We start from the raw sequence: 24,367 nt of genomic DNA, 5'->3' as shown, positions 1-24,367 counted from the left end.
GCTAGGTGAAGGTGAGAGTCTCCTCCAGTCGCCGCGGTTGGACCGGACCGAGAGGCTTCAGGCGCTGAGTGGAAGCTTTCAGTCGACTCCTGCTTTCTAGCTATGGCGCCTCCATCAATCTTTGCCGAGGTTCCTCAGGCCCAGCCGGTCCTTGTCTTTAAGCTAACTGCTGACTTCCGGGAGGATCCGGACCCCCGCAAGGTCAATCTGGGAGTGGGAGGTAAGGATGCAGTGCCTAAGAATGTGAGCAGCGTGGGAGTGGAGCGGGCTGTGGGGACCGTAGGAGATGCCGAGGTCTAGCTTGGAGACGAGACAAGATCCCCGAGGCTTAGTTCAACCTGCCCCTTGTATATGGAGTCCCTGGAAAAGGGAGATGTATCTGTGAACACACAGAATAGGTGTAGCAGTCAAGACACAAACTCATGTTTTCTGATTCTGCATTGTGTATTCATTGTGTATTTCACTGCATTCTTTTGCCTCTTAAGAAATGGGGCAGTCAGGGATTGAAAGGAGAAGGAGAAAAATAAGCCTGATAGGCTTGGAGTCCTGGCTACAGGGGAATGGATAAAGGAGACCTCTTAGCCCTACAGAGCTCTGGTCTGGGTCAGTGAATATTTGAGTGACTACAAGGTATCAGTCGGGTACTTTACCAAGCCTTGTTCAGGAAAGACTGAAGCTTGGTTTTAGCCCCAAGGAGATTAAAATCAGCAGGTGTTAAGTGAAATAATAAAGATCTAAAATGCTTCTGAGACAGGATAATGCTCCCTTGGGATCTGGGAAGAATGTTTTGGCTGTGGTGGGAATGGGTAGAGATGGTGGAAAAGAGAGGAAAGAATGTGGACAGTAGAAGCTTACTTTCCACACATCCTTGTCATCATTTCTTGCGTGTATCTCTTGGACCTTGGACAGCTGAGAGCATTGGGTTCTTTTTTTTATTACTACCAAGAAAAAGATCTGGACTGGAGTGCCTCTGAAGTTCTTTTAACTCTTAATCTTCTCTGAATTTGTTATTTCTATCAACGTCATTGGGATGCTTGCAGCCGCACCGACACTTACCCAAGGGCATACAAAACAAGCCAAGGAAAAGAGCACGAGTAGGATCGTGTTCTGTGCTAGGAAACAGACAGAATAGAAGGACTAGAAATTCAGAAAGAGAAAAATTGAAGTGTTTTGTAGAAGAGAAGAAGTGGCAAGAAGGAGGTTCAGAATCAGGTGTCCCACAGTGAATCTGTTTAAAGGATCTGTTAAAGTTTTCACCAGGGAGTATGGAGTAGGGGTGAGGAAAAAGCAGGTAATGGGTACATGGTAATGAAGCAGCAGGTAATGAAGCTGGGTAATGGGTACATGGGCATCCATTATATTATTCTCACAACTTTTGTATATGTTTGAAATTTTCCATAATAAAGCATAAAAAGCCAGTTGTACATAGTTTCACCCACAGAGGGAAAGTGATGCTTTTAGCAGGCAGCAAAGTGGGGGTGATATTGAAAGACCTTGAATTGAATTGGAATGAGCGCTATTCAAGCTCTTAATTTAAAACCAATCCAGAACCTCCAGATATTTCTTCAGAGCTGGGTATAACATGATGAACTAGTATTGATGTTAATCTAAATACATCGTTTTAAAACTTCAGATTTTATTTGCTCAGTTACCTTTGAACTATCCTACAGGCTTTTGGTGAGGATTAAATGCATTTAAAATGCTTAGAACAGTGTCTTGCACCTACGTAGGAGTTATGTAAGTACTGGCTATTACTGTGGTTGTTTTGGCATTTCTTTGGGTGGGTCACATAAAAGATGTCGAGTAAAAATTTTCAGCTCAAGAACTGCAAAATGAAATAACCCTGGTTCAGAAATAAATTGCCCATGCAGAAATTAAGTACCCTGCCAGCTAAGGCCAGAAGTGATTGACTCAGAAGCGCATTCTGCGGCCCAGATTGGGGTCACTTTAACGGTGAAAGTGCCTTTGTCATGTGAGAACTGAGGAATTCTTTCTCTTTATTAGAAGCAAATGGTTTAAGTGCTCAGGATGACTCTGGAGGGTTGTTTATTACTATTACTGTTTTAGAGGTAAGAAAGCTGAAGCCCAGATTGATGAAACATTTTGGCCCAGGCCATAGGCTGTAAGTGGGAGAGCTGGGATTATAGGCCATGTCAGGTACCTGGGTCTCTGTCCCCTTCTCTATTTTGGGCAGCTTCAGGTGGTCCAGATAGAGCCAGTGCCCTGTAGTGGGAAGAGTGAGAAGACTTGGGTACAGGCCTGGGTCTGTAGTCCAGTGATGTGACCTTGGGAGTGTTATTTAACATCCCAGGCGGGACTCCGTCTATTAAGTGAGGAGCCAGAAAGGAATGACCTTCCTCTAAAATTCTACTCTTAAGATTCACAAGCATGTTACATGACTGTAATATAGGATAATAATGTTACTGATCTAATCAGATGACTTTGAAGTAAATAATTATGTGTGAAATGTGACATATAAATGAAAAGTGCTATATAAATGTTATTTTTATTGATCACTGTGACCCATTTTTTTTTTTTTTGTGGATAGTAAGTGTTCAGATAAGGGTCTCATTAAAGTATAGTATTGTGAGAAGTCTCTTTATGGCTTTCTTATGTCCTAGCTCTGTTTATACACATCCCAAAGTATATCCTTTGTGAAGGAAATGTAATTAATCTTGCTGACTTTGGGGAAGATGCTTTTTTTTTTTTTCTCTAAGTTAAGATAAAGCCTAATGGAAGTTATCCAGTTCAAGTTCTAGTGATGCTGGGCATTTAAAATAAGCTGCAACTATAAGCTCGTTAGCTCATTCCACTTGCAGGTAGTTTCCCCAGGAATTTTTCTTGCTGTTACTATTTGCATAATTTCCATGTAGTAACAGAGCAGAGCATTGTATTTTCCAGTGTTGAATATGATGCTAAGTTTCAGAACTTTAAGGGCAGGGAAAATATGTGTCTAGCCTGATGCAGCCTGAAGCAAGATATTTCTTCACAGACTCTAGTCTGTTTATCATGTAAACTTTGTTTTGTTCCAGATAAACTGTGCTTGATTTTATATTTGTTGTTTTTAATGTGGTTTCCTAGCATTTTCAAATAAAATTGTGGGTGAGATGTGCTGTATCAAGTGTTTCTGAGTACCCCCGGCCCTTTCCCAGGGACCCTAGTTGGAGAAGGGCCTTAAAAAGGCATATGTTCATGGGCTCTTGGATGGGGATGGATGAGGGAAGGGGAGGTGATGGTTTGATCACTTAATTTTCCATGTTCTTTTGGAAATTGAGACCGCTGTACTCACCTGAACCTGTGTGACTCCTTTAGAGCTGGTCCTTGGGGAGAAGGCAGTGGTGCATGGAGTTGGGGTGGGTGTGCTGGTAGAAAGATCTCTTGCACAGTCAGTCCCCTGGGGCCTGCTGGCTTCAGGCTTTCCCTGAACATCTCTTGCTCATTAGAAAAAACACAGGGATCCATGCACTTAATAGTATGGCAGCCTAGCCCTTATCATCCTGTGATCTTGGGGAAACTTCTGGCCTCAGTTTCCAGATCCCTAAAATAGAGATCATAATATTATTTTGTGAGTTGTTATAAGACTTAAATGACAGTTTTTTTTTTTTTTAAAGGTGAAGTGTTTAGCACAGTGCCCTGTATGTACTAACTATTCAGTAAGTTCTTGTTACGACTGTGGCTTCAGCCACCGTCCATGTCTATAATTATAAAACCTTTTTCCATCCTGTACTACTTCCCTGGATGCTGGACCCATACTTGCTACAGTTTGCTGGACACGTTGTACAACCACCTCAAATTCAGTGTGTTTAGAACAACACGTGAATTCTACCTTCCCCCCCATCTTTTCTTTTTCTCTTCTGCTTCCTTGGTTGCCCCCTCTCCCACCTTACCCCCACCAGTCTTTATTCACACTGGAGAGACTTTGGAGGTCGTTGGTGACACTTTCATCAATTCTACATCTATTTATTTGGTCATTCAGTTCAGTTCCGTTCAGTCGCTTAGTTGTGTCCGACTCTTTGTGACCCCATGAACCGCAGCACGCCAGGCCTCCCTGTCCATCACCAACTCCCGGAGTTCACTGAGACTCACGTCCATTGAGTCAGTGATGCCATCCAGCCATCTCATCCTCTGTCGTCCCCTTCTCCTCCTGCCCCCAATCCCTCCCAACATCAGAGTCTTTTCCAGTGAGTCAACTCTTCACATGAGTTGGCCAAAGTACTGGAGTTTCAGCTTTAGTATCATTCCTTCCAAAGAAATTCCAGGGTCGATCTCCTTTAGAATGGACTGGTTGGATCTCCTTGCAGTCCAAGGGACTCTCAAGAGTCTTCTCCAACACCACAGTTCAAAGGCAGCAATTCTTTGGCGCTCAGCTTTCTTCACAGTCCAACTCTCACATCCATACATGACCACTGGAAAAACCATAGCCTTGACTAGACGGACTTTTGTTGGCAAAGTAATGTCTCTGCTTTTGAATATGCTATCTAGGTTGGTCATAACTTTCCTTCCAAGGAGTAAGCGTCTTTTAATTTCATGGCTGCAGTCACCATCTGCAGTGATTTTGGAGCCCCAAAAAATAAAGTCTGACACTGTTTCCACTGTTTCCCCATCTATTTGCCATGAAGTGATGGGACTGGATGCCATGATCTTCGTTTTCTGAATGTTGAGTTTTAAGCCAACTTTTTTACTCTCCTCTTTCACCTTCATCAAGAGCCTTTTGAGTTCCTCTTCACTTTCTGCCATAAGGGTGGTGTCATCTGCATATCTGAGGTTATTGATATTTCTCCCGGCAATCTTGATTTCAGCTTGTGCTTCTTCCAGCCCAGCATTTCTCATGATGTACTCTGCATATAAATTAAATAAGCAGGGTGACAATATACAGCCTTGACGTACTCCTTTTCCTATTTGGAACCAGTCTGTTGTTCCATGTCCAGTTCTAACTGTTGCTTCCTGACCTGCATACAAATTTCTCAAGAGGCAGGTCAGGTGGTCTGGTATTCCCATCTCTTTAAGAATTTTCCACAGTTTATTGTGATCCACACAGTCAAAGGCTTTGGCATAGTCAATAAAGCAGAAATAGATGTTTTTCTGGAACTCTCTTGCTTTTTTGATGATCCAGCGGATATTAGGTTCTGTCTTTTCTTTTCCTCATAAGTTTATCGTGAATGTCTCCCCTTTCGTTTATCCCTGTGGCTGCTGCCTTAATTTAGGACATCATTATTTCCTTTGTGGATTATTGCAGAAACCTCACTTAACCATCTACCTCTGTCCTCCTTCCAGTTTGTTTTCCATCATGTCACTCAAATGATTCTGTTTAAATGTACAGCTGTCCATGTCACTCACTTAAATGCTTTCAGTGGTTTCCCCATTGAGACAGACTCCCAAGACTCCTTGAGCCATTCCTTGCTGCTTCTCCATGGATCTTATTTCCGAGCCACGAAAATGCAGATCCTCATAAACCTCATCTCTCCAAGCCCCTGGATCTTGCACAAGTGTTCCCCCTGCCCGGAATGCCCCCTTTCCTTGTCTGTCTTTGAAACTCTTATCATCTTTCATACTCTGTCTTTTGTAAAATCTTCCCTGATCACTTACAGGAGAATTAAGGACTCTATGCTGTGTTTCCTGGGGGGAGACCAGACAGTATCTTGTTTTATCTTACTCATCTCTGCGTAGCTTTTTCTAGTCAGTGCCTGGTTCATGGTGGATTCAGTGAGTACCTGTCAAACACATGAGAGAATGAAAGAATGAATGAGAAGCTCATAGATCCAACAAACAGGAATAGAATCCCTCTGGCAGAGCAAGAACAATGGTTGTTGATAATGCCTCTTCCCTCACTGCTCTGATCAACTCAGAGTGACTGCAGGACAGTTAGGACATTCAGCAGGACAGTTAGACAAGGCATTGAGAACAAATCTAGAACTGAATCTGGGGGAGCCTGGACAGTGAAGAAGGAAGCAGCAGTGTGAACTGGCCAATTTCTCTTTTGTCACAATATGGACCCAGTGCCTTCCTGACTCCAGTCATATAACAGGATTTTTTTATAGTTGCACGGAGTATGTTTGTTACTGGTAAGAGCATTCGTACTAGGACTTTTTCTTTATTTTTCATATTTTATTTATTTATAATACATGATTTATAAATGACATAAATCTATGTAGCATAATTATATAATATATTAATAGAAATCTTCTAAACATAGATGGGAAGCATAATAGAATTAGTTTTTCTATGGGCACCCATATTCTTGTACATCTAAATAGTATTCCCTCAGTGCTGTAGTCTGGATATACTGCTATTGCCCAGAGTTTTCTGGAAACCTTCTTTTCTAGAGCATGTTGGACCCACAGAGGAGGCCATCTTTTTATAGCTGTTCTCCATTCATATTATTCAGTCCATTCACCCGCCTACTCTGCTGGGCATAATGCAAGTACTCTTTTCAAAGATTAAATTTATGTTCAAAGGATGAAAATATGGGACTATTGAGGATATGCAGAATAATGAGATGTTGCCTCTAAAGACAATTCCAAGAGAATAATTCCAGGAATATTTAGAACAATGGTAGCATTGTGATCGTAGATGGGGTGATCTCTTTCAGGGACAGTGATTATTTGAGAGTAAGTTATTTTGGTATCTCTTTGAAAAACCAGACCAAACCTCGCCTGATAAAGCAGGATTTTTGAACTCGTTGAAAGGGAGTTAGTTTGGTGGGCCAGTGGGTCTCGTGTGACTGATAGGACTGTATTGTGCATCAGATTCACCTACCCAGAGACTGGTTGTTGATTCGTGGCTGTGTCAGTCTGGAACTCTGTTCACATTTTTATTACTGGCTTGATATCCTTATCAGATTTGCAGATGACACATTCCTGGAGGACAGGGTTAGTGGACGGAATAGAAGACAGACGCAGAATCAAAATATCTTATTAAGTCTTATTTGTTGTCTGACTTTTGATCTAGTAATTTTACATCTAGAAGTTTTTCTGAGGAAGCCCTCATGAATGTGTATAAAGATACAAAAACATTTGTTACCTTGTTTATATTAGCAGATAATCAAAAGTAACACAAACAGTTACTCAATTATATGTAGAAAGGAATATTGTCTAGCCACTAAAATTGTGTTGTAAATGGCTCATGTGTATGAAAAATGCCCAATTACTTCTATGCTAAGAGAAAGGCAAATTTAAACTATGCTGAGATAGCATTTGCAGTCTTAAGTTGGCAAAAATTCACTCAGTGGCTGAGGATGTGGGGAAGCAGACACTCTTATACACTCATGGTAGAAATGTAAACTGATAAAATCCCTAACCTATGGTAGGAATGTGTGACTCAGACAGTATAAGAATCTGCCTGCAATGCAGGAGACCCGGGTTTGATTCCTGGGTCAGGAAGATCCTCTGAAGGGAATGACTACCCACTCCAGTATTCTTGCCTGGAGAATGCCATGGACAGAGGAGCCTGGTGGGCTGCAGTTTATGGAGTCGGAAAGACTCAGACACAAGTGAGCAACTAACACACATGGTAGGAAAGTAAACTGATAGAATCCCCGTAAAAAAGCCAAGGTGGCCATATCTATCAGAGCTACAGATAACATAAAGTGTGCTTGAAGGTAACATATTTGCATTTAAAAGGGCCATATTCTTTAAACTGTTCATCGATCGCTACCAGTTTCTTCCAGTCAGTTGTCTTAACCATATTTGTCATGTGTTATAAGTGAAAATCGGTTGAAAGTAGTAAACTAATGTATACCCTCAAAAACAACAACGAAGCTACAAATACACATACTTCTCAACCTATTCTTCCATTTTCAACCCTGCCTCTCACAGCTGTATTTACGTACATGTAAGATGACGTATGTACAAGGCTCACCGAGGAATTGTTTTCTAATAGCCAAGGATTAGAAACAACTCCAGTGTCCGTCAGCAGGAGTCTGACTAAACAAATGATGGTGCATATATCAGTTATGCAGCTCTGAAAAGAATATAGACATAGTACAGAGATTTAGGTAGTTAATGGTGATGAAAGATATTCATAATATACATTTAACAAGTGGAAAAAAGCATGCTGAAAATTCTATATAAAATTGATACATAATTGATAAAAGAGTATACTCAGGTAAAGTTTGGAAGGTTATACACCAAAATTTTTATATTCCTCATCTCTGGGTACTGGAATTACGTGTTAATTATAATGTTTATTATTTTGTTTCTAGGCTTTTCTGAATTTTCTGCAATCAACATGTGTTGTTCAAAAAACATCAACTACCCTAAAAAGTGATTAGGGAAAAAAAAAAAAAGTCAGGGATTAAGGTTTAGCAGAAATCAAGATAAGAATTATTTTTAAAATGTCAGTTTCACCATCCCTTGCCAAAGTATAGGCTTATTGGAGACCTAAACATTCCAGCAGAAGCAAATTCCTGTCAGGAATCCTGCTCAGAGAGGTCACTGGCTTGGATACAGGCCAAAGCAGCTGTCCTCTCAAGCTGTAATCTCAGAATGATCATAAGGTACTATAGGGAGAAAAAAGTCAGTGATAGGGTAACCCAAAGTAGACTGAAAATAATTGTAGCATAGAAGAAATGCTTAGAAATGTGCTTTAATCACTATTAAACGTTATGAAATAGTTAAACTTACATCAGTGAAAGTGTGAAGCTGAGGAAGTGAGTGGTAAGAACAGTCAAATTGGTAAACACTGGCTGTTATCAAAAATCAGCAAGAGGACAAAGATGTGTTTAAACTGGATGTTGGACGACTGTGTAACCAGTTGTTGGAATCTCCAGTCACAGAGTGTCTCCTTGCCCTTTGTCCCGTTTCTGTGTTTACAGGACCTCCCTCTAGTGCCCTCTTCCTCCGTGTTTGTGTTTGCGGGTGAGGCGTTCATCTAAAGTAGCACCGAGCCCTTCTCCCGGGGAGATGCAGAAAGAAGGCGGTTGCAGGGCCACTGGCCTGGAGACCTCAGTGCCCTAGTAATATTGACATAGCTAGCATTTGTACGGTATTTTTAATTTGCTAAGTACTTTTGCGTGTGCTCTGTCACTCAGTCAGGCTCTGTCATATCCCAGTTTTATTTCAGCATTCTACTCGTTGGAGGTAAGAGCTGTAATTTCCAGAAGGATAGGAATCACATCTGTCCTTCTGCCTGTCCAGCACCTAGTCTGGTGCCTGCTAAAAGCAGGCAGTCAGTGAGTGAAAAAATTTTAATTCCCTCACAGTTCTGCTTTGATTGGAAGGTGGTAGAACTCCCCCTGTTCACAGTTCCAGACTCTTCCTTGGATCAAGCCTAAGGCTCCCCTGTTGTATGTCTCTTTCTTGTGTCCTAGCTTATCGCACCGATGATAGCCAGCCCTGGGTTTTGCCAGTCGTGAGGAAGGTGGAGCAGAGGATTGCTAACGACAGCAGCATAAACCATGAGTATCTGCCCATCCTGGGCCTGGCAGAGTTCCGAACCTGTGCTTCCCGCCTGGCCCTTGGGGATGACAGCCCAGCTCTGCAAGAGAAGCGGGTGAGTTTTGGGTGAGGATCTGTTTTCTCTTTAGAAGCTGTGAGGGTAAAAAGAGGTTAAAAATTAGGTATCATGTCTATTGAACTGTCAGTGAATAAGGGTTTAAAGAGTGTGACCTCAGGAACCTGATTGTGGAAGTAACATGCTTTTGTATAACGCATAGGTTCTTTAGTTGTACACTTTTGCCCAAGAAATGGTCAGATTTCAGCTGCTGGGTTTGAAGCAGTCAGTGGGAATACCAAGCCAAGGGAGTTTAATGGAATGATCAAGACATCAGGGTCTGGATCCAGCTCTGCCACTACTTTTGACCAAAGGCAGCCCCTCCAGCTCCTACGACTCATCTGTGAGTTAGAGAAAGACTAGTTTATGGTTCATGGTCCCATAAGGAGTATTTGCATAGGGAATCATTTAAGGGACCTCTGAACGCCCCACATTCTGAATTTCAGAATTCTGTGTGTATGTGTATTCCATACCTTTAATCAGAGTTTCTGAAGGAGCCTGTGGCCCTCCTAAGTCTAAGAGCCACTAGTCTAGATGCTCGAAGATCCTGCCAGTTCTAATATTTGATTTTTAGAGTCTTGATCTCAGCGTCTCTCATTTAAGTGCTTCCTGGTACATAGTCTAAGTGTAACTAGAGATACATGGAAGAACACATTTGGCGAGAGGCTGTGTGTGACAGAAAGGAGTGTGATAGAGATTATTTATCAGTGTTATAGGAATCCAGAGAGAGAGACTGGTGGAGTCTGGAGGTGGGGCTTGAGCTGAACCTTGGGGCATGAGGCCAGGGCTCATTCTGGTTCTGTACTCTGACTCTGTTACCTAGGTGGTTTTAAAAGCATACTGGTGGCAGGATCCCATACCAGGCTTGTTAGATCCAAGTCTTGGACAGTACCACCCTCCTCTGCCCTTTTATTTCCTTTCCCTCCAATTCCCTTCCCTTCAAGGGTATTTTTAAAAAGCTCCTCAGTGTGACTCCAAAGGACAGCCAACGTTGAGAACCACAAAGTGCAGAGGAAGAGAAAGGAATATTTGTCTAGAACACTAGGAGTCCAGGGACAAAGGTTGGAGGTAAACAGGTCTGGTGCTGCTGCTGCTGCATCACTTCAGTTGTGTCCAATTCTGTGCAGACAGCACACCAGGCTCCCCCGTCCCTGGGATTCTCTGGGCAAGAACACTGGAGTGGGTTGCCATTTCTTTCTCCGATGCATGAAAGTGAAAAGTGAAAATGAAGACGCCTCTTAGCGACCCCATGGACTGCAGCCTACCAGGCTCTGCTGTCCATGGGATTTTCCAGGCAAGAGGACTGGAGTGGGGTGCCATTGCCTTCTCCGAAGCAGGTCTAGGTTGTAAAAAGACCTACCTGAGTAGAGCTGGGAACATGTTGGATAGATCAGGCAGGCTGATTTGGCAGCCAGGGCAGGGGAAGCCCCTTGAGGGTTTGCGCAGAGGAGTTACCCAATAAGGGTATTTGAAGAAGATAGACCTGGTTGGAGTGTAGGAGGGGATGAGCTCAGGTTTTTGCAATAGTCCAATTAGGTATTGTGCAATTTAAACCGACTGCCCTATTGCTCTGCTGGGCCAGTGTCAGGCCATTGGAGCAGCCTTCATGCAGGTGCAGCCTTCATGTATGAGAGGGACCATGTCTTGGAGTCATTGATTTATTCTCATGCTGTCACCCACACGCCCTGATAAGCACACGGCAGGGTAAAATGAACATTGCACACTCTTAGATAATGGAGGAGACAGGGAGGCTCTGGATGAAGATCTTGGAATTCAGATTAATGATTAGGTAAGTATCAATAATTAACTTGATGAGGGTTTTATCTGGATTGGTATGAGAGACTGTGAAGGAATACTGATAGACACAGGATAGAAATGGTAGAGATTGTGGTTAGCATTGGGCAGTTGCTCTGAAAATCCAGGGTTTCCACGGAGGAAGAGAGAGAGTCCCGATGAAGTTTGAAAATAGGGATCTTTGGTAACTGGGGGTGATCTTTTGAGAGATGGTTGATAAATTAGTTTAAACTCGATTGTTAACAAATGCAAACAGAGATTCTGTGTTGGCAAGCTTCTTCCTCCAAGACTGTACATTTCTTCTATGCTTGTTAACTGTGCCGGCAGATAGATGCTCGTTCCCCTGCCCGGTGTTCCCTGTTTTCCTCACTTAATACCCAGGGCTGTTGCTGGTGGAACAGAGCCCTTCCTCTTAGTCTAGTTCATCCTGTGTTGTGTTTTTGATCATAGAACAACTTTGAATGGCAGTCCGTAAACATTTGAAGACTTTTACTGTCTTTTTTTGGTAATGGTTTAGGGTACCCTCTTGGCATGTCCAACACCCTAGGTACCCATTGATACTGAGTTCTGAGTACTTCCTCTTTCCCTGCACCTCCCCCAGGTGACTATCTTGTTCAGCCCATTGTTATCCGATTGGATTCTCATAATAGCCTCTGGCCTCTAGTCTCTTCCCCATTCTAGTGTGTAATGCACAGTGCAGCTAGAATGATCTTCCTCAGCAAAAAAAAAAAAAAAATAAGCTGATCCTGTCACCTGCTTCCCCTGTCACACACACAGTGTCTCCTCCATTATCTACAGGGTAAAATGCAGACTCTGCCCTGGGCATGCTGCGTGTTTTGTAGCCAGGCTTCATCCTGTTCTTCCAGTTAGTTACTCTTGCTCCCAGGTCCTGCCGTCCGAAGAGCCTGCTTTCTAGATCTGCTGGGCCCTGCCATGACTTGGCACTTTAGCCTCAGCTGTTCCCTCTGCTGGGAATGCCTCCTTTACTTCTCAGACTCTCCAGTCCCACCTCCAAGTCCTTTAAGGCCTCCATGTTGAATCCTGAGCTCTCTCGGGTGGAGCTAGCTATTCAAGTGCTCTGAGTCATCACAGGACTGCATCGCTGGGGAAATAGCAGTGCTTTCTGGATTTAATGTACAGTTCTGTAAGCCTGTCCCTCCCACAGACCCTAACTTCTTCCAGGGTAGGAGTGATGGCTTATTTGCTGACCTCGCAGATATTCAGCACTTAGCTCCTAGCCTGGCACCTCAGAGACCTCGGATGTTTGAGTTCCCTCATTCGCTCAGTTAACAGATGAGTGCTTACCACTAGGCACTGTTCTAGATGCTGGAGCACAGTGGTGACCAAAACACCCCAGGGTCTCTGCCTGGCTTACAGTTTTGTGGGGAGAAACCAAGATTAAACATAATAAATAGGAGCACAGTATAGTATATTGAAAGGTGATAAATGCTAAAAAAAAAAAAAAAAAAAAAAAATAGGGCAGTGGAAGGTGTATTAGGAGTGCTGAGGGTTGGAGTGAAAGTTTAACTAGGGTGGTTGTGGTAGAAATAGAAATGACATTGGAGCCAAAACTTGTAGGAGTTGAGGCATGAATGAAAGAATGAACCAGAAAACAAACAGTAATCATGTCTTTTCTTAGACTGTTCTCAAGATTTCACATTACCATGTCCATTAACCACTTTGAGGAGCCCTGTTTTCTAGACTCGTCACCGCCTCCTACTGCTTTTCCATCTTCAGATCTTAGAATCTGGACTAAATGTCCAACTTTCATCTCAGCTGATAAACATTTCAGCTTCTGAAATTACTGGGCCCCTGCAGGTAGGAGGTCTTGGTGAACCGTGAGACGGCATCACAGTTTCCTGGCTTGGACCATTGCCTTTCGGAGATTTGGGGTTTTCTCTGTGGCTCTCACCTTGTTATTGTTGTTCAGTCGCCCAGTCATGTCCGACTTTGTGTGACCCCATGGACTGCAGCGCGCTAGGTCTCCTGGTCCCTCACCATCTCCTGAAGTTTGCCCAAGTTCATGTCCATTGCTTCGGTAATGCCATCCAGCCATCTCATCCTCTGATGCCCTCTTCTCCCTCTGTCCGCAGTCTTTCCCAGCATCAGGGACTCTTTTTCTTCATCTAGTTCAGTCCATGTTTATTTAGTGCCACGTGCCAGATACTGCCCAACTAACTGGGGACACCCAGATCAGCACATCATAGCATTGACTACAAGTGGCTCCTAAACGGCTCTCCTGTTCCTCACAGGGAAGTCATTACATCAGCAAATCGTGACCTTGGACAGGCGTTCTAGAGCCAAGTGGGGATTTCTTCCGGCAGTGTGGCTAAGTTGGGAGTACAGATCATACACTGCCATAGTTTTCTGCCAAGTCTTAACTGCATTTCTCTTGTTCTGGATACCCCTGTTTAGCCACCCAGGCCCCACTGCCTGCTCCCCTTGAAGTTTGCATTTATTTTCTTTGCTATTATGGTTTTTTCCTTTATCCCAAATACAAGACTTTCTTGGGCTTTAGAGCAGTTTGCCAAAAATCAGTTCACAGAATGATCAAACTGACATACTATTGATTCACCCAAAGTTTGTTCCTGCTAGTTGTCGGTACAGTTTAGAGCAACTTGCATTTCACTGAATTCATCTAGTGTACAATATATTTTTAGAGAGAATGATAATTTCTTGAGAATTTGATATGTCACTGTCATATACATCATGAATGTCAAGGATTGGTTAATGTTAGTGAAGTGGGTTTATCTCTTCCAAACGTTTTTAATCTAGTGTACTGACTTTCTAGGGAAGCCCAGGTGGCTCAGTGGTAAAGAATCCACCTGCCAAGCAGGAGTCATGGGTTTGATCCCTGGGTGGGAAGATCCCTGGAGAAGGAAATGGCAACCCACTCCAGTATTCTTGCTTGGGAAATCCCATGGACAGAGGAGCCTGGCGGACTACAGTCCATGGGGTTGTAAAGAGTCGCTCATAGCTTAGCGACTAAACAGCAACAATTGACTTTTTGACTTCTCTTAGTTAACGAATTTGCTTTCTGGAGTGAGAAAGGGTGGAGTTGCAAATTGAGCACAGAAAATAAAACCTATGCCTGAGAATGTCTTCACTGATATCCACATGCCCCTGTCACATATCCATGGTAACTTAAAAACCCTATTCAAGGGAAACCTTGCTCATTTGTATAGGAAATAACACGCACAGTGCTGAGGTGTTTGAAATATGAAATAAGGAATAAAGTTGACATTCAATTTAGTTGATGAGAAATCCATGAAAAAAAAAAATGTACATATGGGTTACATGACCCTTGGTAGCCATTTGCACAAGAAATCCAGGTAGATCATGCTGTGAAGCCGAAACCTTTAATGGGAAAGTACTGTTGTTCAGGGGCGGGGTGGGGGCGACTCCTGTGAGGAGCCGCGTCGGATCTGCACTGACCTTTTCCACTCCCGTCCGTGGCCTTTGCTTCTTGCAGTGGACGCCGTGCTCCATTCCTTGTTTCCCTGAACGTCAGTCTCATTTCTGTTTCATGTTTCAGTGTTCTCTCACAGATGCTCAAATCTCTGAATAAAAATAGAGCAGTGGGGAATAAGAGCGACAGTTGGTATCATTGCATGGTTCCGAGCTTACAGGGGATTTCTGCTCATGATTCAGTGTTTATCATGACATGTGGCTGAATCAAAATTTTTTCAAGTTGTTTTTAGGATGTCTCCATTGGTTCTTGTTTTACTGAGCATTTATATCAGAAATAGCTCTATTTTTCTCTCCTGTTATGATGGTCATTTGGTGATCATTTTCTTTATCTAGCAGTATAACAGACTTAATATTTCTTTTCTCTCTTTTTTGAACATGAGAGAATCAAAGTTTAGTGACACATATACATGGGAGAGGCCTAGGAAAACTGACTCACTCCTATATTTGTTAATAATCACATATTCAAGGGATAACTCATTTGACCAAGGGGTATTTTTAAATGTACTCTTGGATGCATAGTGTTTATTAATATTTATTTGGGACATTAATATCCATATTCATGAAAGAGAGCTCTCTTTTTTGCTTTGTCATCTTTTCGCATTGATCTTATGCTAGTTTAAAAAAAAAAAAGATTTTGGAAGCTTTTTTTCTTTATCTACAAAGATTTGTTTTTTTCCTTTTTTTGTGGAAAATTTCAAACATATATAAAAGTAGATAAAACAATGTAATGAACAAACCCCCATGGATCCATCAGCTAGCTTCAACAATGATTTATATTTGGTCACCAAAGTGGAATTATTTTACAGCAAATTGCAGAACATCTAAATATACTTTTTTAGTTATTAAAAAATTTCCAACTAATGCATGAATAGATTCTCCTTATCTTAAAAAAAAAGAAAAAACATAGATTAGCCCAAAGTCCCTTTGACCACTATTCCCACCTCCTAGCTCCCTCCCCAGAGCTTGTCGCTGGTATTACATGGTACGTGTACTTCTTCGTCAATGGACTTCCTTATGTGATCTTTTTCTCTCTTTTCTTCTTTAGATATTTAAACAATATGTAACTTACGACATTTCTCTAGTTAGAATCGTGAAAGGGCAGGATTAAAGATGTTCAGACAGAACAACAGAAGTGGGGCCCCGTGACTAGATGTAGACTGAGGCGATCTGGAAGTGTGCCCAGCTCTGCTACTCACCAGCTATAAATCCTCTGGCAAACCACTTCTCTGAGTCAGTTTCCTCATGTATAAATTGGGGATCTAGTACTTATTTTATAGGGCTATGTGAAGGTCAGATAAGTATGTGTGTGAAGTGAAAATCGCTCAGTCGTGTCTGACTCTTTGTGACCCCATGGACTATACAGTCCATGGAATTCACTAGGCCGGAACACTGGAGTGGGTAGCCTTTTTCTTCTCCAGGGGATCTGCTCAACCCAGGGATCGAACCCAGGTCTCCCACGTTGCAGGTGGATTCTTTACCTGCTGAGCCATCAGGGAAGCCCAAGAATGCTGGAGTGGGTAGCCTATCCCTTCTCCAGCAGATCTTCCCGACCCAGGAATCGAACCGGGGTCTCCTGCATTGCAGGCTGATTCTTTACCAACTGAGCTATCAAGGAAGCCCATGTGTGTGAAGGTATTTTGTAAAAGGCAAAATATAGGACTTTAATTATTGCTCAAGTGAGGGCATTCTAAGCCTGAGGAGAGAAAAGTAGTGTTTGCATAGCACCTTTGTTCTATGAGGACATTTCTAAGGATTAATAAGCCTTCATTATAGTGATGAGAAGGGGCATTGCAGATTGATGTTGATGGCAAGCTCAGAACATTATTTTACAGGCTACTGTTGGAGGGCAGTTTTGATCTTGGGATGGGTGCAAAGGAATAAGTTTGCCTTGAAGGCCACACTTAATATGGCCTAGGTATGTCCTCTACCTCTGTTCAGAGGGATGCTCCCTTGGGAGTCAGACTTCAAGACTGCCTGGGTGAACACCTGGCCTTTCCGCTCAATAGGTGGTAACTGAGGAGAGTGCTTCACTTCTTAGCCTTTGTTGTTGTTCAGAAGATCAGTCGTGTCCGACTCTTTCCAACCCCCTGGATTGCAGCCTGCCAGGCTTCCTAGTCCTTCACTATCTCCCAGAGTTTGCCCAAACTCATGTCTATTGAATGGGTAATGCCATCCAACCATCTCATCCTCTGTCGTCCCTTTCTCCTCCTGCCCTCAATCTTTCCCAGCATCAGGGTCTTTTCTAATGAGTCGGCTTTTCCCATCAGGTGGCCAAAGTAGCTTAGCCTTAGTTTCCTTATTTGTAAACGTGGGCAAATAATACTTCTTCATGTACTTATGACATTTTATAGAGAGAACACATTTAAGGAAGTGCTCATCATTACTGTGTTTTCCCTAATGTTATCTGACCTCACCCTTAAATGACCAGCAACCCTGCTGTCTCTCTTTCAGGTAGGAGGTGTGCAGTGCTTGGGGGGAACAGGTGCACTTCGAATCGGAGCTGAGTTCTTGGCGCGCTGGTACAATGGAACGAACAACAAGGACACGCCCGTCTATGTATCCTCGCCAACCTGGGGTGAGTCCTGTAGCTGTAGTGAGAGGAGAAACAGAGGAGCCAGGGGAATTATCCCCACGAGTCTCACTGCTTACACTGAAAATGTATCCCAGCCCTGGATCAACTAACGGTGAATGGCTTGAGTAGTGGATTATGGCAGGACATGGGTAACCTGATGCTTAAGTTCAGATTGGCAATGCTTTTTCCCAAGATTCTTGGCGAACTTGTGTTTTAGTGAATGTTGAACCTTCCTGGAGGAGGGAGGTCCCTCTGTAGTGGGGTGTAAATCAGCATGACGACAACTGGTTGAACTTGTTCTTGGTTACAGTCATTCCTCTCGATCTTAACCTCTCACCTCTGTGCCCCCAGTGGACGTGGAGCCTGTGACGGCCCTGGAAGCTGCCCTGTGTCCTTTCCATTTATGCCTCCTAGTGTCTGTAAAACATTTAACGTTTTACCCCTTTGCTTGCAGAGAATCATAATGGTGTCTTTATTGCCGCTGGATTTAAAGACATTCGGTCCTATCACTATTGGGATGCAGCGAAGAGAGGACTAGACCTCCAGGGTTTCCTGAATGATTTGGAGGTGGGTGATTAGAAGAGAGAAAGTGGACAGAATGCCAAGGTTTCAGGCAGAGTGGGGGACAGTCTTTGGATCAGTTGATAAGTGAGAGAGTCTGAGACATCCTCCCCAAGCCAGGTGCTTTTCTCTGAAACGGCGCTTAAGGAGGGAGTGCCTGTCCTGTGTGCCCCTGACTCTGCCCCACCATGTCCCTGCTGGCGTCAGAGCTGACACAGCTTCCTTCTCCCCAGAAAGCTCCCGAGTTCTCCATCTTTGTCCTCCATGCCTGTGCGCACAACCCAACGGGGACTGACCCGACTCCGGAGCAGTGGAAGCAGATCGCCTCCGTCATGAAGGTAACTGCCTTTTCAGAGCCACTCTTACAGTGGTGTGTAGTAACAGTTGATGTATTCAAAAGAAGTACCTATTTACTGAAGAATTTGGAAAATGGAGAAAAGCCCAAAGAAGAAAGTAAGTATTAACTATAAATTCCATTACCCAAAGAAAGCCGCTGATAGCATTCTGGTATACAGAATGTCAGGCTCTTTTCTTTTTTAATATTTTTCGTGTAGTTATACATGCTTAAGTATGTCACATTACACATTGATTAAATCAGTTGATGGTTGTTTAGAGCCCAGGTTTCTTTTCTTGTGAACAATATATGTAATAAACTTTTTTATCATTTCTTTGGGATAACTTTCTACATTGGACTTTCTAGCTCAGGGAGTGTGTGTGTGTGTGTATTCATTAATGTGTTTAAAGAATGCTTCTTGATAAACTATTATGTACCAGGTGCCGTGGGGGTACAATAGTGAACAAAGCAGAGGTGGTTCTACCTTCAGAGAATATGGCCTGTTTGGGGAGATAGCCGTGTTGATGGGGTGCCGTTGAGGCACATATCCCAGACTTTGGGGAGTGTGTGTGTTTTGGGAGGGCTGATGGTAGCAGAAGAAGCTTTCCTGGAAGAAATGGTTTCCCTGTTTAGCTTTGAAGGATGAGGACAGGTTGGGGCTGACAGGGAAGGAAAGTTTCCCACAGAGGGAAGAACACTGTCAAAAGCCCAAGACAGAGGTCTTGGTCTATGTAAGGAGGAGAAAGTAATTCTTGCTATGGGCTAGAGTTCCAGGGGAGGGGCTGAGTGACAGGCCAGGCCCTGTGCTGAAGCCTCAGACTTGATTCTGAGGGCGGTGGGGAGCCCCTGGAAACCTTTGATATCCTGGAGTGACGTGATCAGTTGTGCCCTGTTGGCAGAGCAGCATCATGACACTCTAGGACTATGTACGTAAAGAAATGAGCTTTACTGATGTCATTAGATTTGTTGGTTGGTATTTAGGTGGACAGAGAAACAGACGTAAAGTGGAGTTGGATACAGAAAGGAAAGATGTAGGAGGAACAGACAGAATGAGACGTTCCTCCCAGGCACCAGTTGGGGAAGGAAGGCCTGTGTCTGAGGTTGGTTCCAGGAGCATTTCCTGCCCTGACTCGCTTTGCTTCCTCGCAGCGCCGGTTTCTGTTCCCCTTCTTTGACTCGGCCTATCAGGGCTTCGCATCTGGCAACCTGGAGAAAGACGCCTGGGCCATTCGCTATTTTGTGTCTGAAGGGTTCGAGCTCTTCTGTGCCCAGTCCTTCTCCAAAAACTTCGGGCTCTACAGTGAGTGCTCTCCTGCGTTACAGCCCAGCCACCCCGGCCCCACCCCCGCTGGAGCCCCAGGGCTGACTCCTGTCCTTCTTTTTAGATGAGCGCGTGGGGAATCTGACTGTGGTTGCCAAAGAACCAGATAGCATCCTGCGGGTCCTCTCCCAGATGGAGAAGATCGTGCGAATCACATGGTCCAATCCCCCGGCTCAGGGAGCACGGATCGTGGCACGTACCCTGTCTGATCCTGAGCTCTTTAATGAATGGTAAGGGGCTCACGCCCAATGGGTGAGGGGTGGGGATGCAGAACAGAGATTGTCCCATTTCATCTCACTGTCTCTTCCTTTTACTTTGGCAGAGGCAGGACAAAACTGCTTGAGCCTCTTTGAGTGTCAGTTATTTCTCTAAAATAGGGCTGGCATCTACATGTGTGTGTAACACAGAATCAGGAACGTAGGAAGGAGGCCTTGGGTAAATGGGAGTTTCCTCTCCTCTCCCGCCTCCCAGGCTTCCTCCTCTTAAAGTCAGGAAATACAGGGAGGGATTTCTGTTAGAATAGCATTAAGTTAGTGCAACAGTTTGGGGGCTCTTCGTTCTTATCTAATTTATATGTATTTTATCCTGTCCTTGAAACAGAGTAATTGTTGTGTAGTAGCTGAATCTGCAATCTCTACTTAATTAGGCCTGATAAAATATATTATTCTGTCTTGAGCAGCACCTTGCTGAAGTGTGAGTTAAAACATAAGTGGTATTACAGCCAGTCTACCCGAGACTAGCCATAAACTCCATCAGTGAATATAGTCCTTCTCTTCTGTCTAGTAAGTCCATGTCTCTGGTCCCCTTATCTACCCATCCATGCATCAACAGACCATAATAGATAGGTTCTGACTCTGTTTTTAGCTTATAGATTAGATTACATTTAAAAAATGTTTGCGTTTTTGTGTGCCATCTCTGCTGCCTGTGTTGGTATTCATATTGCTGTCCACTCAGGACAGGTAACGTGAAGACAATGGCAGACCGCATTCTGACCATGAGATCTGAGCTCAGGGCACGATTAGAAGCCCTCAAGACCCCAGGAACCTGGAACCACATCACAGAGCAGATCGGAATGTTCAGCTTCACCGGGTTGAACCGTAAGTGGCCCCACCACCTGGAATGCTCACCATTGGACACGGCACTCCTCACAGTCAGTGTTCCTGGGCTTGGCTCCCTGAGCCGTCGCCCATTTGGTCAGCCAGACTTTGGACTGGAACTAGTTTGATTTTCATAGTGTGGCTCCCCCGCCCCATCTCCTGGACCCCTGGGGCTTCAGAAGAGCATTGTTGTGGCCCACTGTCCTGATCATAACTCAGATATCTTCATTTTGGTGGGCTCGGGAAGTGGCTCAGGGCTGACTGGGAAGTAATAGGATATGTGCCTTGGAACCTTGATTTATGAAACATCTTTTATAAATGCTCAAGCACCTTTTGGCTTGTCCTTAATCTTAAGTATAAATATTACCTATGATTTTCCAGGGACTTAATTTCTTAACAGGTCTTTCCTAGTCTCCAAGCATTGCCTAGGTTATAACATTCTCTCTTCATAAAAAAGAACTTAGATTTGTAGTTGGAATTAAAAACCGATTGGAAGTCTAGTAGGCAGCCTTGCATGATCTTGGTCAGCCATCAGTGGACCATATCAGCGATGGGCCATCCCGTCCGATGAGAGAGGATGCGTTCATTTAGTAAATTATTCCCAAGCACCTCAAGTCAAGCCACTGTTCACAGGGTGCAGATACGACCTCGGGGTGGCACTTGTGTCTGAGTGGCTCTAGAGACAGACGTGCTTTTGGGTAGCAAGTGGGCCGTCAGAGGTGCTGGGAGGTCCTTTAAACCAGGGCCATCAGTGCACCTGTTTGAAATGGGCTCAGAAAAAAATTGGTAGAGATTATAGAGATTATATATTGTAGACCCACAGAGATACTTTGGGTAAAATGAGGCTACGTAAGAAAGTAAACGGGTAGCTTAGTTAACCTTGGGTGTCCTCACCATCCTGATGTGGGGAATTAGTGCACTGGGCTAAGGAAAATCATCCTTATACAATTTTTAAGATATTAAGTGTAATGGAAATGGTAGTAGTAGTAAAATGGAAATGGCTTAGTAGTAATATTCTGAAAGCTCACAAGGTGGAGATGTCGTCCCATAAAATATCCATATTGTCCTGCTGTCCAGAGTAGGGACTTAGTTTTATTTTGGATTGGAAAATGGTGAGAATAGACGTGAGCTTATAACATAAAGCTATATATTTAGAACTTGGCATCCTTTACCCACCCCTCCCTTTAAAAAAAGAAGAGAAGCATTTTTTTTTTTTTTGCTCCCAACATTTTATTAGGAAAAATTTTACACATACAGAGAAGTTGGAGGAATTGTACAGTGAACTCCACATGCACACCACCTCGTTTTTACCATTCTCATGTTGCAGAGCTTCCTTTACTACATTTCATCTATCAGGACAGGGGCTTTCATCCTGAAATGATGTTTTTAAAATTGTGTATGTAACCCTTTTTCTAGGGAAGGAGTCCCTAACTTTTACTCACTTCTCAAGTGTGATACTCCCCTCCCCCACAAAAGTAGAGGAGTTTCGTTTCTATTTAAAAAATGAAGGTGGAAGTCCTGTATCCACATCTACCCCTGGGGCATGGGCTTAACAAGCATGCTCTGTTGGGAGTTACAGTGCCTACCTCAGAATTCCAGATCCAGTGAATAGCTCTGTGGCCTTGGGAAGGTCACGTAGCTTCCATCTATGCCATCTGTAAAAGGGGGTGATAACTGAGCTAAGATAAAGTGAGTGGAGCACAGCCTGGCACAAAGTGCTTGCTCCTCTAATGATTATGATTTTATTCCCACGTTAGTCTGCTTGGGCTGCTGTAGCAAAATGCCATCGACTAGGTGGTTTAAACAAGAGGTTTCTCTCTCATGGTTCTGGAGACTGGGAAATCTGAGCTCAGAGCGCCAGCACCATCAGGTTCTGGTGGGGTTCTCTTCCTAGCTTGTAAATGGCTGTCTTCTTGCTGTGTCCTCACATGGGGTGGAGGAGGGAGGGAGAGAAGGGGGGAGAGAGAGAGACCTCGTCCATGAGTAGGCTCTCTGGTCTCCTCTTAGGAGGTCACTGCTCCCATCACACATGCTCACCCTCATGACCTCATCTAAACCTGACTCCACTTCCTAATACCATCACATTGGGGGTTAGGGCTTCAACATATGAATTTTGAGGGGACACATTCAGTCCGTAACTATTAATATTATCCATAACTCAAACTGATGGTGTCTTAAGAGTGCTAATTACTTAAGGGGGAAAAAAATCACCTAAAATCCGCTAAATGGCTTTTACAATAAATCACAAAAGCTATAGAGATTATGGCAGAAAGGAAGTACAGACAGTCCCTTCCCATTTTGTCCACAAGCGTTTCTGCTGACTCAGGGGAAAGCCCTCCTGCGTGTGTGTGAATGACAGTTGAGATGCGCCAGGCCTGAGAGGTCTCTGCAGTTTTCAGCCTGTGAGTTCACATACACAACATTTATCCAGTAGCTCTCATCTCAGGGCCTTGTCCAGTGTACTGTGAAAATGAAGTGTCAAAGGGAAGTTGCTCTAGGTGCTCAGAGTTAAGCAAATACAGTTGAAGAAACAGATAAATGAAGTGATTCTTAACAGTTTTTCATATCGGTGGGTTGGTCTTGAGTCTATGGGTTTGGTTGGGTTGATGGGCTATCCCAGTGAATGTAACATTCAAGGTTTGATGGACAGGTAGTCCCAGATTAAAATTCCCATCAGGAAAAACCATGTTAAGCTTTCTGGGGATTAGAAACTTAGCTCATGAGAATAGCTTCCAGAATCTGTTGAGCGTTAGTTACTTCTTGCTGTGCCAACCTAACAAATAACTCCTATTGTTTTGCTTCTCTGTGAAGGGGGAAAGAAGGAAATTGTCACTATAATGGACTCTTTGGACCTCCTTTGCTTAAAGGATTCCTTCTGCTCTGATTATATGCCTTTTTTGGTTTTCAACAGCCAAACAGGTTGAGTATCTGGTCAATGAAAAGCACATCTATCTGCTGCCAAGTGGTCGGATCAATATGTGTGGCTTAACCACCAAAAATCTAGAGTACGTGGCCACCTCCATCCATGAAGCAGTCACCAAAATCCAGTGAAGAAACAGCACTCAAACCAGCACCACCAAAGCGGTCCTCTGTTTCATGTGTTCCCTGCCTGCACAGACCTGGTTGTAAACATCACAACTAGATTAGAGACTACTGAGGGACAGAGAAGGCGCCTCTGGTGAAGTGGCTTCTGTTTAAACTGGCCCCTCAGGAAAAGCACATCTCTTGAAAAGAAATAGGGGCCTGGGATTAGAGCCATTTTGGAGGTCAGAGCAAATTAAGGTTTTTATTTGAAGAATAAAAAGGTACTTTGATAATGAAACTTAAGTGTCTTGCCCCCTCGCTAGAATCAGGAGTACTGCCCGTGTCATTCACGTGCTCCCGTGTGTTGGTTTACTTTGCATCAAGTCGAGTCCCAAAGATGAAGTTGTCTGAAGAGCCGAGTGTGATTGTGGGCGTTGGCTGTCATTAAAACTCCTCATCTCGACCCAGAGTGTCTGTCCCCCTGCTTTTTCTGCATGGTTGTGTCCCTAGCCCTACGCTTGAGTTCTTTAGGGTGACCCAGGTAAGAAATATATTTATATCTCACCCACACATTTAACTGAGATGGAAGTTTCACAGAACAGGGTTTACCCTTACTATGTGTAGTGGATTCCGTTTTCTGTTCTATCAATCATGTTCCATTTCACTAAAGTAATAAAAGTAAAAGTGCTGATCGAACCCATGGA

General features: G+C 43.6%; 1 protein-coding gene across 1 annotated transcript; it reads left to right on the top strand.

The window, feature by feature from the left end:
• On the top strand, positions 1 to 24,367 carry GOT1 (glutamic-oxaloacetic transaminase 1). Its single transcript, XM_055561065.1, has 9 exons — positions 1 to 220; positions 9,308 to 9,489; positions 17,206 to 17,329; positions 17,781 to 17,893; positions 18,121 to 18,225; positions 19,371 to 19,521; positions 19,607 to 19,772; positions 20,497 to 20,639; positions 23,551 to 24,367. Exons 1-9 carry the CDS (start codon positions 103 to 105, stop codon positions 23,688 to 23,690), a joined length of 1,242 nt encoding a protein of 413 aa, XP_055417040.1. The 5' UTR covers positions 1 to 102; the 3' UTR covers positions 23,691 to 24,367.

Source organism: Bubalus kerabau, chromosome 22 (genome assembly GCF_029407905.1).
Source record: "Bubalus kerabau isolate K-KA32 ecotype Philippines breed swamp buffalo chromosome 22, PCC_UOA_SB_1v2, whole genome shotgun sequence".
Classification (NCBI taxonomy): domain Eukaryota; kingdom Metazoa; phylum Chordata; class Mammalia; order Artiodactyla; family Bovidae; genus Bubalus; species Bubalus kerabau.
This window is presented reverse-complemented; position numbering and strand designations above follow the sequence as displayed.